Raw genomic sequence first — 15,803 nt, forward strand, 5'->3', positions numbered from 1 at the left:
TCATGTGTGTGCGAAGGAAAGAACCATTGGGAATGATCCTCTGGCACGGGAAGCTTCCCCAGTCCGCTTCGTGGAGCAAATGAGGTGAATCTCCACAGTGCAAATGATGCTCAAAGCTCTTTGCCGGCAAATGGCAGGAAACGAACCATAACACCCCGTCTGGTTAGGTTGCCCGGAAGGTTGCAGAAGACACGCGAGACCGTTTTCCGGTAGTGTTCGCACTCAGATCCAGAACATTCAGAGAGACGAACGGCGAATAGGTTTAGCAAGTATTTATTTACTGTCCAATCTGGGACACGTGTGTGTCAACGCGGAACGGGTCGGCAATGAACCCCCACACCTCCCCACCGAAATGCGCACCCACACATGCAGGCATACAGTGAGTGTGGGCACACCATGTGGACATGCGGGGTGGGTTTTATCGCCGAGCAGATGGGTCCCGCACGGGTGTAACCGTCGACACGCGCGCAACAAACTTTTGATTGCAGAAAGGACCTCTCGCACTAGCTGTGTGTGTGTGGGTGCACACGCACACGCACACCCACACACACATGCACACTTTTGACCTTAAGTTGTTAGAAGGCTGAATGTTGGATGCGAAACGCTGGGTTTAGTGGTGCTCCTCGTGCTCCTTCCTCTTCGATTCGGCCCATTTCGCTTGGTTCGCCGGCGAGTTAGCTGGAAGCAGAGACCGACCGGACAGAAAATTGGGGGAAACGTTAAAACCCTGTGCGCTCACCCCCTTGCACACCGCGCAAACACCGATACCTACCCAGCTTGTGGATTTTGTAGAACAGCGGAATGGACACGCCGAACGCGATGAAGTAGTAGCGCCAGATCCACTGGTTCTTGAAGTAGTGCTGGATCGGGAACTGGGCCAACTTCGCCGAGAAGGTGTACGGGAACTTCATGGGACGTGCCACCGGGTCCGACATTTTGCTGCTGCTGATGCTGCTGGTGCGTTCTGGGGGGGGGATAAGAGAAGAGTTCGCCGATGCCAAGCTGGCCAGGGCGAACAAAAGGGGGTGCGGTTAGATTTGTGGGCTGTCCGGTTCCGACGAGGGCTGCGAAAACCTCCGCGAGACCGTACCGATCGATCCGTAAAGGCGAGTTATTGTTATGTAATGCTTTCGTAAGGGCGGCCCTGTCGCGATGCTTACCTTTCAAAACGAATTTTCAATCAGCAAGAGTGACGGACGGGCCTGGGCGCTTCTTCTTGCTCTTGCTCCGTGTGCCGAAATGTGACAGCCCCGCGGCTGCGGTTGACAGCTGCCACCCGACGTTCGCTGACAGGCCCGTCGCAATGACAGCGCGCGCGCGCGATTCAAACTGCTAACACAAGACGTTAGCGCAACCGTTAGAAACGGTTGCTGGCAGTGCAGGCGCTAGACGAGATTTCATAACGGATTATGCGGCAAAAACTAAAACCAAAATCAATGTAATTACAATGACAAATGTAAAGGCCGAGGTGCATTGTCCGTAATTTAGCTAGTGTAATTTAGATTTTCACCAACGCATCTTGTGGCGGCTGACCGAAGCATTTTGCCAAACAATTTGGAGCCACTTCAGAAAATATGTTATTTTTAGTTAAATGTTTGAAATTGATAGATAAAGATGTTGTACAAATATTTAAGCCATTTTTGCATCAAAAACGGTGTAAAAACTGCTTAAATTTGAGATCTGACACGAACATTCCCTCGATGACCAAAAAAAGTTTCCACCAGTCGCCGCTGGATGCGCTAGTAAAAATCGATAGTAGATTAGTGAGTATGGACAATGTACCGCGGCCTTAAAGATAAGATGCGTTAAAGCTACACGCAGCAAGCTTACTTCTGGAGATATAACTGTACAAATTATACTAAATTTCCAACGCTATTTTCAACGCTGCATATTTACTACCGGATATGGTGCGTCGACTGGAACTGAAATTGTATCGGTTACATACGTGAACCAGGTTTAAACACAGCTCCGAATCAGAATCCAGAAGAATCCAGGTACAATATTTGAAAATAAATGAAATTTGGATCAGTACGGGCTCATGATCGGTTCCAGGACCGGTATGGGTTTAGCATCAGTTTCAGGTCCTTTATGGGTTTACTTTAAGTTCCAGGACTGACATGGATTCATGAATAGTTCCAGGACTGGTATAGGTTCAGTGTCAGTTCCAAGTCCGGTATGGGTTCAGTATCAGTTCCAGTACTGGTATAGGCTCATTATCGGTTCCAGGACCGGTATGGGTTCAGTAGCTGTTCCAGGGCGTATGGGTTCATGATAGAGTCCAGCACTGGTATGGGTTCATGATAGGTTCGAGGACCGGTATTGGTTCATTATCACATCCAGGTCCTTAATAGGTTTACTTTCAGTTCCAGGACTGATATGGATTCATGAGTAGTTCCAGCCTGGAATGGGTTCAGTGTCATTTCCAGCACCGTTATGGATTCAATATCAGTTTCAGGACCGGTATTGGTTTATGAGTAGTTCCAGGACCAGTATGGGTTCCGTATCAGTTCCAATTTAATATTGTATTTCGGTAAATCCTAGTCAGTTTTTATTAACTTCATGTTTTTCCAATGAGAATATTTGAAATATGCCATGAATTATAGCGTTTTATGTTATGACAATATGCTCTGATAACCGTCATTTCAAATATCCTCCTCAGCACACAATGCCAACTTTGTATTTTCTCAACAGCACGGATAAACGGACAGCCGGATAAAAGTTACCCGAATAAACGGCGCTCCACCGTAGTTGATTCAAACGGTCGATCAGCGACTGTTGAGTTCGTGCCTTGCGCGAGAAGGAAATTGTAGAGGAAAACGGCGAAGAATTTGATCAAATTAAATTAATAACTCGTGTACAACATCAATGGAGTTTCTTTTATTTATTTATTTATTTATTTATTTTTCATACACAACCGACGGACCATCGTGTCTAATCGGCAACCTTATAATTAAATTAAGATATATATGACAATGATCATTTATAACATATAAATAGACCTCTAGCTAACATTAAATGTGACGTAGACGCAATTTCTCCTTGAACGTAGAAGTAGACATACTAAAATCGAACAAATCTAACACTTCATTGAACTCGAGGGACATACGTATAATGGGGTGTCCCTGGCTATGGTTGTTGCGGGTACGCGGTACACGGAGATGGAAATTGGATCTAAGAATCCGACAGGGAGCGAACAAATTGATGCTGGCTAGTAATGCCGGGGAATCGATCTCTCCGTTAAGGAGCCGGAATATGAAAAGGCATTGGGCGTTTTTACGTCGAGAGCAGAGTGGTTCAAGTCCGAGAAGCAGACACCGCTGATGGTAGGTGGGCCGAGCGTGGTGGGATTGCCATGGAAGGAGTCGAACCGCGTACCTGGTGAGTCTCCGTTGAATGGCTTCGAGGCGATTGATGTCACCAACACCAAGCGGGCACCAGATCGGACAGCAGTACTCCAGGCACGACCTTACGATGGCACAGAAGATAGACTTTTCTATGGCTTTTGATACAAGTTTGCTTTAAATTGATTTGATTTTTGCACACCATCAAACGTCTTAAGTCTGCTTGCAGTAGTGAACCAGGCAGTATGTACGATTTCTAACAGCACCATCAAAACAACCGTACCACAGCAGAAGTAGGCCACCTTCGGTCGGTATCACAGACCGGCGCACAGCTGTTTTCTGATAAGGTAAAGCGCTCGGTTTGCACACACCTCCCGGCATTCTAATATTCCGTCCTTTGGTGCCATTTTCGCCACCACCCGACCTTACCAGGGTTCTATGCTACGCCCGCTCGCTCTGCTACCATCCTGCATCCTTCGCCGAACGACAGTAAGCGTTTCCGCCCGGCGCAACACAATGGCCACCGATGGCAGCGGCACGGCCCCGGCGACGACCCCGACGGCGACCGACAACGAGTACTCGGTCGCGTTCGTGACCACGCCGGACAGTGCGGTGGCAACGAAGCTGGCCCGCCAGCTCGTCGAGCGGAAGCTGGTCGCGTGCGTCAACATCATCCCGGGGCTGACGTCGATCTACTCGTGGGAGGACAAGATTAACGAGGACCCGGAGGTGCTGATGATGCTCAAGACGCGCACCGACCGGGTCGAGGAGGTGATACGGTTCGTGCGGGAAAGCCACCCGTACAGTGTGGCGGAGGTGATCGCGATGCCGATAGCGGCTGGCAACCCACCGTACCTCGACTGGATCGGCAAAACTGTCCCCAAGCGGGACGGGTAGCGCGGGTGCCATAGGAAGCGAGCAGGAGAAGAAGTTTTTCCTTTTTTTTCTTTTGCGCATGGGACGGGGAATTGGGCGACGAGAATTGATATTATGGTAGAATATAGAACGGAGGGGGAAATTTCTGTACTGTAATTTCGCGTGCCTTTTATTTCTTTGCTAAAATGGTAACGGTTTTTGCCACACTCTTTAACCCAAATCGTTTCACCGGTAGCATTTATTGATATTTCTGTTCTTTTCTTCCTCACCGTCGCATTGAAATCTACACCCCATTTCGAAATTTGGCAGCCCCGTCAGTAGGCGAGAAACAAAAATACACACACACACACGGTCCAAACCAGCTGGCTGGAAGTTAACGCACAGAACAAACGTACAAGCTGCTATAGGGTTAATAACGTTTCATTTTTATGCTTTGCTTTTTGCTATGCTTACACACTTATGTTGCGCCCCTGGCGGATCGCATTTTCTTCTCTTTTTTTTCGTTTGCTTGCCTACGACACAGTGAGTGTGGTATCGATAGATTGATGTGTACGAGTTTTGTGTGATGCTGGATACTGATACTTATTATATCACATATACATGCTACGAGTATGATGCGTTTTTCCTCCTTTCTTTCCAGCGTCAGTTAGACTGAGCACGCAGTTGTACAAAAGTGGGTTGTGATGTTGAGCAAGTTGAGAAAGAATTTTGCATACTGGCAGGGAGGAGGAGGGACATTGTGGGTGGGAAACTGTATGGCCGAAAGATTTGGATTAGGGCACAAGCAGAAAAAAAACAGTAAGTAACCAGTGCTACAAAATATCATGAGCATCACGAGATGTTCACCAACGAAAACAATGAACATATCCGTGGTAGCTTGATGCTCATTGCTGATACTCAATGAAAGTGCATCATGACATGCCGAACGCGACATGCGAATGCTTGAGTCCAATGCTATACTCCGACTGACAAGCTTAGCTTAAGCCGGTCACACGCATAATCATGACCTTTTCTGGCTGTGAAAAGCCAAATGCAACTGCTTCAGTCACCAACACTCATGACTGAAACGAAGTGCAAGTCAGGTCACATACACAACTGTGATGATCATAGGTGAGACTCAAACCGTTGGTAGATCAATCACATGCTTGGTGACATTTGTTTTTAGTACCGCACTCTTGGTCACTCACTTGGTGACGACATGTTCTGTCGATGGAATACTTGGCGTGTGGTCCCGAGCGTTTGCACAACGTGTCACCAAGCATGTGATGGTCGCACCAACTGTTTGAGTCTTACCTCTGTTCATCACAGTAGAGCTCGTGACGGTGACATGATTTTGTTTTAGCTGGAATTTGTCATGACTATGTCAGTGACATTTTGCTGAACTGATCACAGTAAAAACAAAAGTCATGACATAGTGACTGATCAAGCGTTGGTGTCGCAAAAATGTCACGAAGCATGCATTGGTCACACCAATCGAGTTTTGAGTATCACCTCTGATTATCACAATTGAGTACATGACGCTGAAATGGATTTTGATTCAGTCAGATTTGTTTTTTTTATGACATTGACAGGGAGATTTTGCAGCACTGTAAGTAACACACACTTCCAATAAGCTTACTAATAACGTGTTTTTATGTGTCCATCCCCCTCTCGAAATAGCCTCAACATTCGTACGATGTTTGCCTCTCTTTTTTGTTTACCATTTACAACATTCAAATATTGCGCTCATGTGATGATTGGGTGCTGGCCGCCTGCTGCCTTCCACCATCCTCGCTTTCGCATAAAACCTAACACTGATTGCTGATGCTTGATCGTTATCATTCGCCTGTTGAAATCATGCCCGCCATTGGGGCCGAAAACTAACGGTTGCGTATGCAAAGTACACACACCCAGGGCAGCCTGTTTTTTTACACCCCGCTACACAGCTTTCTTGCCCCATCTTTTAATCTTCGCGCTAACGATGCACACAACAGCAGACGATAAATAGCAAGAAAAAAAAAAAATCGAAACAATTAACACTTTACGACACACTTTAAAACATGATACAGGATTTTCCAGGGGTTCTCATACTTGTGGGACACTTCCTTGACTTTATCTTATTGGAAGTGAACTTCATTTGTTGGAAATTGGACTCTATGGCATTTTGTTTGGACAGGCACCAGGAAAAAATCCTATTGGATTTGTTCAAAAAAGATGCTATAGAGTCCAATTCCCATTACATTAAGTTCATTTCCCGTAAGAAGGAGTTAATAAAGTGTCCCACAGCTATGAGAACTTCTGGAAAAAACCTGTAACCTGGGTGGTAGCGGCCACCCATCACGTCACTTCTCCGGTGGATGGTTTTTTTTCTTCTATCGGTTGGGTGCAGTTGGAGAAGGAGGTGGGTGGATGGGTGTGGTCGGTACGATGCTGTTCAATCATCCGCCCTTGCCCCGCCTTTTGGCCACACGATCGATTTGATACGGCTGCTTGCTTGTTGTGTTGTATATGTCGAGCTGATTAGGGGTTTATTAATATTTCCTTCTTCTTCTTCTTCTTCTTCTTCGTATGCTCTCGTTTCATTACATCTAATCGTACTAGCGGCGCGTAAGGTTTCACATTTTTTTCACTTCTCCTTGTGGCTTACCTTTCATCTTTAGTAACATTTTTTTGTTTCCTCTACGCATTTTACGCTCTCTCTCTCTCTCTCTCTCTCTCTCTCTCTCTCTCTCTCTCTCTCTCTCTCTCTCTCTCTCTCTCTCTCTCTCTCTCTATCTCTATCTCTCTCTCTTCCTTCTCTTTTCCTCTACTAACTGCAAATCATTAGCTTAACGTAACTTCGTACTCATCACAACAGAAAAATTGAAATAAGCTGGCTCGCTTGGCTTAAAGCTTCGGGCTTTTGATTTGTTTGATTTGTTTTGTTTGTTTGTTTGTCGCGGTGCATATTCTTTCTCTCCCCTCACCGGTGGTTTTGCGCCCCACCTGCTTGCAACCTAATTACACAACAAGCCGTTACCGGGAGCGCCATATTAAAGGGATTTTTCATGGATCGACCATCAAACTAATGCAACTGCGCTGCCCGAAACCGCCGCCGCGTGGACAGTCGGCAACGGGAGCCCTCACGCGTAAAACTTAAAGCTGGCCAACGGCAACACTACTTCGTTACCCCCCCCCCCCCTCCCCTTTGTTGCCCCTTGTGGGTAGTTTTTGCTTTGTTTCGCCTAACGCCTTCCTACAAAAGCCGTGTTTGTTTGTGGGGCGGGAGTGAGCGTTTGCTAAATATACTACGAAATCAAAGGTTATATCATTAAAATATGTGTGTGTGTGTTTGTGTATCTGTGTGGTTTTATGTTGGGTTTGTTTGTTTTTTTTTTGTGGTTGTTGTGGGGAAACAATTTAATAAAACGATCCAAACAGAAACCCATTCGATACAGTTCGTTTAGTTAAAAGAAGGAACGAGAAAAATAAAATCGCAACAGAAGAGCCGTTACAATGCTCCCCACTAAGCGATACATCGGCGCACGTGTCTACTATTTGCCATCTTTCTCATTTAGCTAAATCTCGAAAACAAACAAACAAAAAATGTAACTAAAGCTAAACACGGCACGAGTCGCACTGGCCCGTAACTCATACCGAAAATGAAAATTAATGTGGTGATGGGGGTGAGGAAATTAAAAACAAAACGGGCCGCACAGCCCGTCTCTCGCGCACGCGAACGCTAAATCTCAAATTGGTCTAAACGCTAAACGGTAATGAAATACGGCCCCCAGACCCCCTCCTGCGCAACACGTACATTCACGCGGTTTGATTTTACATCTCGCACCCTACGGCACTATTTCCTACTCGGTCTCCCTCTCGCCCGGTGGTGAACGCTCCACCACTACTAAACAGACTAAAACAGACAGAGCACACACGCCGCGGGAAATCTAATTGTGAATGATAGTTGTGTGTTTGCCGTAAATAATGCGCACTAGCGCCTCCTAGCCCCCACCCACACATATGCACACAAACAAGTGCCCTTTTGAGTGCACCGCCAGTCAGAACTAATCTTACAATATCTGCTACTAATTTCATTTCACGGTGTTTGGTTTTTGCCCCGTGCACCGTCCTACTAGGCCCAGGCGCTGCTGCAGAGCTCGAAATCTTAAACGCAACAAAGAAAACAAAAATAAAAAACGAAGCACGGCACCGAAACGCGACAAGGGGTTCGCGGGACTCTCGTGTACACACCCGGTTGCTCCCCCTTTGCTCCCCCCCCCCCCTCCACCCGCACCATGGTCTGCGATAGAGTGCAGAGGGGAAGTAAACCGTGCCGGGTTGGTGTGGTGTCGGGGCTGTTGGGCTGCCAGGGCGCCGCGACGATACACACTTAGGAACGACACACGCGCCATACTGCGCGGCAAGGGAAAGGAGGGGTGCGGGTGGAACGAAAAGCAGGGGGATGGGGGCGACGGCATGGATGGCTTAAGCACACTACGTGCAGCAGGCCTTGTAGGCGGGTAACCGCTCGCCGGTGCTCCTGTTCACGACCACCCGGTCCGGGTTGTCGGTCGTCTCCTTGCCGGCCACCTTGTCCAGGATGGCTTCGGCCAGCTCGCGGAACGCCAGCTCGATGTTCGTGTTCGCTTTGGCGGACGTTTCCATAAAGCGGATGTCATGTTCGCGGGCAATCTGTGCAGGGAATAGGGACACGGGCATGGTAGAACGATGAGATTGATAGCGTGGTGATAAACAGGAAAGAAAAGAAAAAAACCCCTCTGCGAGCTAACTTACATTTTCGCCCCTCTCTTTGCGCACCGCACGCTTGTCCGCCATGTCGCACTTGTTGCCGAGGATCATCTTTTCCACGTCCTCGTTGGCGTGCTGCAATGCAAAAAAAGCGGGAAATGAATGCGGAAACATGCAGGAGAGACAGGGATTTACAAAACAATAAACGACTAAGGCTTACCTCGTCTATATTTCGCAACCATTTCACTATATTGTCAAAGCTTTTCTCGTTCGTTATGTCGTACACCAGCATGATGCCCATCGCGCCGCGGTAGTAGGAGGTGGTGATCGTATGAAACCGTTCCTGTCCCGCCGTGTCCCAGATCTGTAGCTTTATTTTCTTGCCCCGCAGCTCGATGGTTTTGATTTTAAAGTCAATTCCTGCGATGATGGGGAGAGAGATAGATAGAGAAAAAACGTCAATAAGGTTGTTTATGCGAGGAATGAACTACGCTTGGGCAATTCAGTTCATTTTGATGAACGTGAACGTACTAGTTCTTTCATGAAGATGAACTGAACGTTGGTTCGCAAAATGTCACAGTCAATGTCATAAAAAATCCTACTGAAACAAAATCCATGTCAGCGTCACGTACTCAATTGTGATAATCAGAGGTGATACTCAAAACTCGATTGGTGTGACCAATGCATGCTTCGTGACATTTTTGCGATCAACGCTTGGTCAGCCACTATGTCATGACTTTTTTTTACTGTGATCAGTTTGGCAAAATGTCACTGAATTAGTCATGACAAATTTCAGCTGAAACAAAATCATGTCAGCGTGACAAGCTCTACGCGTGATGAACAGAGGTGATACTCAAACAGTTGTTGCGACCATCACATGCTTGTTGGTGACATTGTGTGCAACCGCTCGGGACCACACGCCAAGTATTCCATCGACAGAACATGTCGTGACCAAGTGAGTGACCAAGAGTGCGGTACTAAAAAAAAATGTCACCAAGCATGTGATTGATCCACCCACTGTTTGAGTCTCACCCCTGATCATCACAGTTGTGTATGTGACCTGACTTGCACTTCGTTTCAGTCATGAGTGTTGGTGACTGAAACAGTGACATTTGGCAGCACTGTTCACAGCCAGAAAAGGTCATGATTATGCTTGTGACCGGCTTAAGCTAAGCTTGTCAGTCGGAGTATCGCGTTGGACTCAAGCACTCGCATGTCGCGTTCGGCATGTTATGACGCACTTTCATTGAGTATCAGCAATGAGGATCAAGCTACCCCGGATATGTTTATTGTTTTCGTTAGTGGACATCTCGTGGTGCTCATGACATTTTTCAGCACTGGTAAATTGTTTCATTTTGAAAGAAGAATATAATAAGTGTATTACATCTTCAAAATTATCAAGCAGACCAAGACGTTCTTTATTTCGACTGGTAGGAAAAACCTTACCCGTCGAAATAGAGAACGTCCTAGTCGGATAGATCGTTCATCTCTTTCAATACAAATATGAACAACTCAGTACATTATGATTTATAAAAGACCGATGAACGTTGCTTAGATGAACTTAGGTCGTTCGCTCTTTAGAACGAACTGAATGAATCGTACGGTTCTGGTTCTTGGGGCACACCTCTAGAATCGAACCGTCTAACCCAGCAGTCGACAAACTTTACGACCGAACGTGCCAAATTCTACAAAAATGTTCGTAGAAATTCACCTGAAGAGCCCAAGTGTTAATTGTTTAGAGCCGTTATTTCGATATCAAACAGCCATACTTTTCCAATCGCTGCTCTAACCCAACCCAAAAACCCGAATATTTTTAGCATGACATTTCGTAACGTCGTACTCTTCCATCTTTTATTACAGTAGTATGAAAAGTTGGACAAATTATTACAGGGGTTGTTTTCAAGAGTTTTCCCGAGCTCATAATTTTGGGACAGTTTCTTCACTCTTGGCAGGTCATACAGATAGCTGATGAAATAAGGTGAAACACTTCTTACGCCGTAACCTGAACGATTTAAGCCTTGTGGGCTGAAGCTGAATCCTGTTGGAAAAACAGTTTTTGCTCTCTCTCTCTCTCCAAAACGTCTTTCATCATAAGACTTCAAATGGCTTTTAATAATACAAAAACAGAGGCAATTTCCCTTTTGTCCATATAGCTCCCAAAACCAACACGAAGGACGAATTTTGATATCGTCCGACTGCTTGTATATCATGTTCAATACGATCATATTACTTGTTCTAAGTTATCTCCAGAGAAATCAAATTTTCGTCCAACAAAATATGTTTGTGATCAGCATGCGCTTTCCAAGCAGCAACCGAGATCCAACTAGACTACTTCTATTACAATTAGTTTTAACAAATAGGAATTACCGATCATTAATCTTACTTGGATGCTATATTATTACCGAAAAACAACTAAAGCAAAAATCGTATTGCTTGCTATTATTAACCAATTGCCCTGCTTTTTAATGTTTGATAAAGTATCAATTTAAGTGCAAAATTAACTGACCCCGCGGCTTTCTATCATTTACAAAATTTGTCCCTTTACCTCAAAATTTTGCCGGCCACTGCTCTACCTGCCATGAGCTTAGCTTAGCTCACAAGCTTAGCTCCTTTCATTACATTCACTTTAGCACATATTGGCTTTTAGCAATATAATATTTAATAGCATGGAAAAATTTTACAAACTAAAACTGATGTTAAGTGTTACGACAGGAATTCTATGTTAAATGAGACAAAAATTGTTTGATTAATAAACGTTAGCAGCACTTTTTATGCGTTCAACTCCAGCGTCAAATATGAAAATTAAAAGTTGTTAAAAGTTTGTCGGTAGTAATGTGTTGAGAATTAAAGCGAGAAGACAAGCTAATAAGATGAAAAAAACAACAGTTTGACAAATTGTTTTACGTCCATCCAGGGGACTTGATAGAAATGTCGTTTCACTAGAGCATTAACACGATCGACAAGCTGATGGAGCAGTACATTTTAAATAGCAAAAAAATAAATTTAGATAGTAGATTTTAAAATCGATTTTTCTTGAATTTAATTGCTCGAAACTGGCCTCATGCTTGGCACATAGCAAAATTGTCACACTCGACCAAAAGAGGGCACGTATTATCTAATCAAAGCTTGTAGTAGGGATTAGCAAACAGAGAGGGGAGAAAATCCGATAATTGGACACAGGCAACGGGCTCCCAAACGCCGCACCCTTCAACGTAAACTAGTGGTAGACTTTTCAACCGCTCTAGAAACAGGGAGAGAAGCATGAAAGAAATTAGCCTTTTTTGCCATTGTAAAACGTTACGGAGAAGTGGATCAGCATGGATAGTATTACAAACATCATGTAAGAACAATTACAGGGTTTCCCACGATTTATTGGTCAGTTCCCATGATTTTTTGGTGCGTTCCCACGATTTTTTGGTTGTATCCCATAGATTTTTGGTTCGATCCTATAATTTATTGGTATTTTCCGATTGGATATCAATACAATTAGACCAAAAAATTCTGGGAAACGACCAAAAAATCGTGGGAACGCACCAAAAAAATATGGGAATCCACCAAAAATTGATGGGAACCAACCAATATATCGTGGGAAACCCTGTATCATAATCGACACCTTTGCTAAAGTAGTTAAAAAGAGTGAGTAAATAAATCAAAAACAAAAAGATATACGAAGCGAATGATTTACGTGTAACCCTTTCACGTGCCCTTTTTTACAGGGCTACGGAAATAAATTTCAACGATCCTCTTTAATGTAAAAAGTACGCCGAAGACAATGGTCCTGAAACCCAACTAAAATGAGTTACTTATTAAGAGACCTAATATCAAAACCAACCCAATACTGGTCTTGATTCCAATAAACCACGTTTTCTGGTTCAGGAACTGTAAATGACCTAATGCCAAACCGATCCAGGAACCAATGCTGATCATACCGGTCCTCGAACTGATCATGTACCCATGCCTGCCCTGGGACCTATCATGAACTCATATCGGTCCTGAAACTGATACTGAATCCATACCGATACTGGAACTGATACTGAACATATACGGGTATTGGAACTGATACTGAACCCATGCAGGTCCTGGAACCTATAATGTACCCATATCGACCCTAGCATCTATCATGAACCCATACGGATTCCGGGTTCCTGGAACCGATCATGTACCCGTACCGGGTCTGAAACTGATAATGAACCTATACCGGTAATGGAACCTATCATGTACCCATATCGGTCCTAGAGCCTCTCATCTGCCCATACCGGTCCTCGAATCTATCATGAACCCACATCGGTATTGAAACTGAAACTGAACCCAAACATGAACCCATACTGGGGTCCTGTAACTGCTACAGAACCAATACCAATCTTGGAACCTATCATGAAATGAACCCATACCGGTCCTGGAACTGATACTGAACCTATACCGACCATGGTACTCTAATCATGAACGCATACTGGTTCTGTATTCAATCATGAAACCTTACTAGTACTGGAAGCAATCATAAACTCATGATGATCCAAGAACAGCTCCAGATTTCATTCATTTCCTGGACCAGTACCTGGACTTACTCTAGTTTTCGGCAACGATAACTGATACAATTCCAGTTCCAGATGATAAACCATATCCCCGGGATAGCAAATGTATGTGGGGACAAGTCGGCCTATACAGGCTTTCGAGACTTAATTCGTTACCACTCAATAAGTCAAAATCCTTGCTACGGGGAGACGATCCACTCTAGGTTTAAACCCATGACGGGCATGTTATTGAGCCGTACGAGTTGACGACTGTACTACGCGACCGCCCCCAATTGTTGGACAGTTATACAGCTTCAAAAGGCCGTTACATTTTTTCATCGATTTCGTATTGGGCTGCCGTTTGACCCGCCCTTTCCGAGAACCGTGATATTGTGCTGTTAGACTTAGAAATCTTATGGTCGGCGAAAGGGTTAACCACCCGGCAGAAAACAGCAAATGGCTAGCAAGGGTTTCAAAAATAAAAAAATAAAAACCGGCCGAACAGAGCCTCGCCCCGACTTACCGATGGTCGAGATGAAGGTGGACGTGAACGCGTCGTCGGAAAAGCGAAACAGGATGCAGGTTTTCCCCACGCCGGAGTCGCCGATCAGCAGCAGCTTGAACAGCAGGTCGTATGTTTTCTTCGCCATTTTTTGTTTTGTTTCTTCCCTCTAAGCAGGCTGGGTTCGGCTGCGGCTCTTGCTGTTATCGAACTTGTTGCTTGTTGCTATTGCTTAGCGCGTGTGTGCGTGCTCGAAAGGTTCGATTACGCGCTTTCTTACGGCTCGGTTGATAGGGCGGCGGGTTGGTGGTGGTGGGATTTTTGGTTTCTTTTGTTGGTTTTGCACTTCAATCGGGGGAGGTTGACTTCGAAGCAGGGGCCAATGCGGTCTACAACTTCGACGAGGTCGGCAGCGCTATCTGTCCCTAGTTTGGTACGGTGGTTTCTCCCTGGGGTCGTTCCGTTCCTCTGCAGCCCGGTCTTGGGGCTTTACTGGCACTGGGGAGGTTTTACACGCCACCCGTTTGCCTTCGATCGCTGCAAAGAGGTATACGAAAAATTAGTCACACTGTCACAGGGATTGGTTTACGAGGCCGAGCTATGACCGATGACTCAATTGAACCGGCCGATGAGTTCATGCAATGACCGTCCGAACAGGCGAACGGCAACGGCGGCAGCTATCAATAAAGGATCACACGCAGAGTTCAATAGGGCGCAAAAAAAAAAAAAACGGTTCGCTTTGCTGCTTACAAAGGAATGGGGGCTAGGCCCTTGCTTAACTAGCAATAATAAACGCTCGCCCCTGTACTTGAAGGTTCGCGTGCAGGCGGCTTCCAAACCCCCCCCCCCCCCCCCCCCAAGCCCTTTATTTTACTCCCTTGTGGCTACACACAAACACACGCACACTCACACACGAACAATACGCGAGGCGAGATATGATGAAACCGAACAGTTAACAGTGTTACTATATTTGTCGATGTTCTAATGCACCCACGGGATCTTTCTTCCAGCCAGTGGAGGAGAAGATGATGCAAGGAATGAAGGGGAGGGGCTGTGTGAGCGCGCACAAACACACGCCCAAACACACACACACACACACAAACACACACACATAAACATGCACACTCACACACACAATCACACGTACGAGCCCCGGTAACAGATTGGGTCTGGCGTCTGGCGAGCCCGGGACCAGTGACTTGCCTGTGCGTTTAATTAAATGCTGCGCCCGTTTGTGTTTGAGGGTGGCAAAGCTTCCGTCGCTTCACGTGAATCACGGACACACACTTGCTTTGACGTGGGTTTTGGGGTGGCGGCTCGGCTCGGCTCGGCTGCTTTTGCTGGCTAATGTACACCGTGTTGGTTGCTCCCTTCTGCTGTTGGCGGGCGTCCCTCGATCTCGCTAATGCTATTTGCCTGCTTGCAGTAAACCTTTGCTGCCTTGTTTTTTCGTTGTTCGCCGTTTTATTTTTTTGGTACCGTTCCCTTTGCACGCACTTGCTCCTCTCTGTCAGGCTGTCGGTGGCTTTGGGGTTATCGTTCAGCCGCGGCCACAGCAGGGGCGAGCCAGGCGAAAACATCACCCGCGCTGACAGCTGCCTGACAGCGCGCTGTCGCTTTTGACACTTTGAGGGCAGCAGTTTGCGAACGGGCATTTGAATGGCAACGTTTGACCGTTAGGGTGCAAATAATGTGGTGTGAAAAAAGCACTGACAAGAGCATTTTTAAAGCATTGCATTTAATTGTACACGTGTAAGTAGCCCAGCGCACTAGCAGCAATCGAACACGACATCGAACATGAAAAATGTATGGGATTTGACATGTTCGATTCGGCAACCAACAACCAACAGCGCCGGGTATGAG

General features: G+C 45.9%; 3 protein-coding genes across 8 annotated transcripts; 1 reads left to right on the top strand and 2 right to left on the bottom strand.

Moving 5' to 3' along the window:
* Nucleotides 1-257: 257 nt before the first annotated feature.
* On the bottom strand, nucleotides 258-1,268 carry LOC120949700 (uncharacterized). Of its 4 annotated transcripts, none has more exons than XM_040367162.2 (3): nucleotides 1,161-1,268; nucleotides 773-1,002; nucleotides 258-678 (listed from the first exon to the last, which is right to left on the bottom strand). In XM_040367162.2, the coding sequence occupies exons 2-3, from the start codon at nucleotides 933-935 to the stop codon at nucleotides 611-613; spliced, it is 231 nt and encodes a 76-aa protein (XP_040223096.1). In that variant the 5' UTR covers nucleotides 936-1,002; nucleotides 1,161-1,268; the 3' UTR covers nucleotides 258-610. The 4 variants fall into 4 exon arrangements, with proteins under 4 accessions (XP_040223096.1, XP_040223112.1, XP_040223121.1 ...); XM_040367178.2 differs by having other exon boundaries at nucleotides 773-964; nucleotides 1,161-1,260; XM_040367187.2 differs by having other exon boundaries at nucleotides 773-964; nucleotides 1,091-1,192.
* Nucleotides 1,269-3,579: 2,311 nt separating this feature from the next.
* On the top strand, nucleotides 3,580-4,373 carry LOC120955569 (divalent-cation tolerance protein CutA). The gene is made up of 2 exons (XM_040376558.2): nucleotides 3,580-3,688; nucleotides 3,774-4,373. Exon 2 carries the CDS (start codon nucleotides 3,780-3,782, stop codon nucleotides 4,236-4,238), a length of 459 nt encoding a protein of 152 aa, XP_040232492.1. The 5' UTR covers nucleotides 3,580-3,688; nucleotides 3,774-3,779; the 3' UTR covers nucleotides 4,239-4,373.
* Nucleotides 4,374-6,889: 2,516 nt separating this feature from the next.
* On the bottom strand, nucleotides 6,890-15,093 carry LOC120950140 (ras-related protein Rab-10). 3 transcript variants are annotated; one of them, XM_040367957.2, is made up of 5 exons: nucleotides 15,070-15,093; nucleotides 13,962-14,477; nucleotides 9,148-9,347; nucleotides 8,973-9,062; nucleotides 6,890-8,870 (listed from the first exon to the last, which is right to left on the bottom strand). In XM_040367957.2, exons 2-5 carry the CDS (start codon nucleotides 14,086-14,088, stop codon nucleotides 8,673-8,675), a joined length of 615 nt encoding a protein of 204 aa, XP_040223891.1. In that variant the 5' UTR covers nucleotides 14,089-14,477; nucleotides 15,070-15,093; the 3' UTR covers nucleotides 6,890-8,672. The 3 variants fall into 3 exon arrangements, with proteins under 3 accessions (XP_040223891.1, XP_040223899.1, XP_040223873.1); XM_040367965.2 differs by lacking the exon at nucleotides 15,070-15,093 and adding an exon at nucleotides 14,851-14,995; XM_040367939.2 differs by lacking the exon at nucleotides 15,070-15,093 and adding an exon at nucleotides 14,546-14,679.
* Between the last annotated feature and the right edge of the window lie 710 nt (nucleotides 15,094-15,803).

Source organism: Anopheles coluzzii, chromosome X (assembly GCF_943734685.1).
Source record: "Anopheles coluzzii chromosome X, AcolN3, whole genome shotgun sequence".
In the NCBI taxonomy this organism is placed as follows: Eukaryota; Metazoa; Arthropoda; class Insecta; order Diptera; family Culicidae; genus Anopheles; species Anopheles coluzzii.

Excerpts from the sequence above, each read along its gene's own strand:
- LOC120949700 (XM_040367162.2), bottom strand. The coding sequence starts at position 935 with ATGTCGGACCCGGTGGCACGTCCCATGAAGTTCCCGTACACCTTCTCG. Across the intron at positions 679-772 it reads CTACAAAATCCACAAGCTGG|CTAACTCGCCGGCGAACCAA; the intron begins GTAGGTATCGGT and ends CTCTGCTTCCAG.
- LOC120955569 (XM_040376558.2), top strand. The coding sequence starts at position 3,780 with ATGCTACGCCCGCTCGCTCTGCTACCATCCTGCATCCTTCGCCGAACG.
- LOC120950140 (XM_040367957.2), bottom strand. The coding sequence starts at position 14,088 with ATGGCGAAGAAAACATACGACCTGCTGTTCAAGCTGCTGCTGATCGGC. Across the intron at positions 9,348-13,961 it reads CACCTTCATCTCGACCATCG|GAATTGACTTTAAAATCAAA; the intron begins GTAAGTCGGGGC and ends CCATCATCGCAG. Across the intron at positions 8,871-8,972 it reads GCAAAGAGAGGGGCGAAAAT|ATTGCCCGCGAACATGACAT; the intron begins GTAAGTTAGCTC and ends TTCCCTGCACAG.